Source organism: Haliotis rubra, unplaced genomic scaffold, assembly GCF_003918875.1.
Source record: "Haliotis rubra isolate DU_JTF1 unplaced genomic scaffold, ASM391887v1 Scf476, whole genome shotgun sequence".
NCBI lineage: Eukaryota > Metazoa > Mollusca > Gastropoda > Lepetellida > Haliotidae > Haliotis > Haliotis rubra.
In genome coordinates, this window is record NW_025767164.1 from 773246 (window position 1) to 774839 (window position 1594).

At 42.8% G+C, this 1594-nt stretch overlaps 1 protein-coding gene across 1 annotated transcript; it reads right to left on the bottom strand.

The window, feature by feature from the left end:
- Window positions 1-580: 580 nt before the first annotated feature.
- LOC124290835 (WAS/WASL-interacting protein family member 3-like) lies at window positions 581-1329 on the bottom strand. The gene is made up of 2 exons (XM_046727663.1): window positions 1296-1329; window positions 581-957 (listed from the first exon to the last, which is right to left on the bottom strand). Exons 1-2 carry the CDS (start codon window positions 1327-1329, stop codon window positions 581-583), a joined length of 411 nt encoding a protein of 136 aa, XP_046583619.1.
- Window positions 1330-1594: the final 265 nt, after the last annotated feature.

Here is a 1594-nt window from a genome sequence, read left to right on the forward strand (position 1 = left end):
GGCTTTTAAAATAATGATGATGATAATGACATTTTTTAATAGTTAATCGAACTAAAAATTTGTCTTGTACATCAGGGTGTACTGGTCACCACAAGCAGCTCCGTATTTTTGTTATTTGACCCCCATAAATCAAGAACCAAGCGAGAAAGCAACAATGATCTTCAATCCTTAATGTCTTTTGGTATGGCACGGCCAGGATTCTAACCCCTTGATGATCTACCACTTTGCTGCATCCCCAGTATATTTCAGATATAGGTCAATTTTTCAACATGAATTAATTTACTAAGAATGATATAAAAATGTTACTATTTATCTCTCCTTGAGTGTGGTGTTGGAAACGTCTGAGAGTACGGAAAGTTCTAGAGGAATCTGGGAATAGATCCTTCGTGGCAGTGGGGTTTGGTGGTGGCAAAGGGTTGGTGGTGGCAAAGGGGGCTGGTGGTGCAAAGGGGCTGGTGGTGGCAAAGGGTTGGTGGTGGTAAAGAATGATATAAGAATGTTACTAAGAATGATATAAAAATGTTACTATTTATCTCTCCTTGAGTGTGGTGTTGGAAACGTCTGGAGAGTACGGAAAGTTCTAGGGGAATCTGGGGATAGAGTGGGGTTGAGGTGGTGGCAAAGGTTGGTGGTGACTGGTGGTGGCAAAGGGTTGGTGGTGGCAAAGGGTTGGTGGTGGCAAAGGGGTTGGTGGTGGCAAAGGGGTTGGTGGTGGCAAAGGGCTGGTGGTGGCAAAGGGGCTGGTGGTGGCAAAGGGGTTGGTGGTGGCAAAGGGGCTGGTGGTGGCAAAGGGGCTGAGTGGTGGCAAAGGGTTGGTGGTGGCAAAGTGGTGGTGGTGGCAAAGTGGGGCTGGTGGCACAGGGGCTGGTGGTGGCTTGGGAATGATTGAATCTCTACGGCGTTTTAGATGGAGTGCTATCACTGTCAGTAGCCGACACCAGGTAGCGAAACGTAGGTCTGAAAATTTGATGTTATTTCTTTTTAACTGATTCATAGAGGATACTAACTAGCTTTATACATTGGAAAAAAAAAAAAATTCTGTTCATTACTCGCCGACATATGTAACAATATCGCTGTCACAACGTCATAACAAAGTCACAGACCATTTTGATAGCAGTGCTAACATTGTGACTTCATAAGCACTCCAGTCTATTGCACAATGTGAATTAAACTTGCACATCTACTTTAACCTGTTATATCTTTAAAGGCCGAGTAACTATATGCTTTCCCAATATAACTAAACACAATTGTTTGAAATTTGAAACTTTGATAAATTTGACTATATCTAAACTCACCTTCTTTTGCGTTTTCCATGGCTTTTTTCCGCATCTGTTTGCAGGTCTGATGTAGTCTCTGCAATCTTGCATTTCTTCACCGCTTTTTTCATAAGTATCTAACTAAAAAAGATGCAGTTTTATAATACATGATATATCATGGTATTTCTAATGGGCCTCATGTGCATGATCAACAGAAGTACTGGGACATTTGCTAAGATGATAAGGGCGGTGGGTAGCCTAATGGTTAAAGCGTTCTCGTCACGCCGAAGATGAATTCCAACATATGTTGCCCATTTCTGGTGTCCCCCGCCGTGATG

Bases quoted from the DNA above. Each gene is read 5' to 3' on its own strand.
- LOC124290835 (XM_046727663.1), bottom strand. From the start codon at position 1,329: ATGCGGAAAAAAGCCATGGAAAACGCAAAAGAAG. The intron at 958-1,295 runs GTGAGTTTAGAT...TCAAATTTTCAG, and splicing joins CATGGAAAACGCAAAAGAAG to ACCTACGTTTCGCTACCTGG.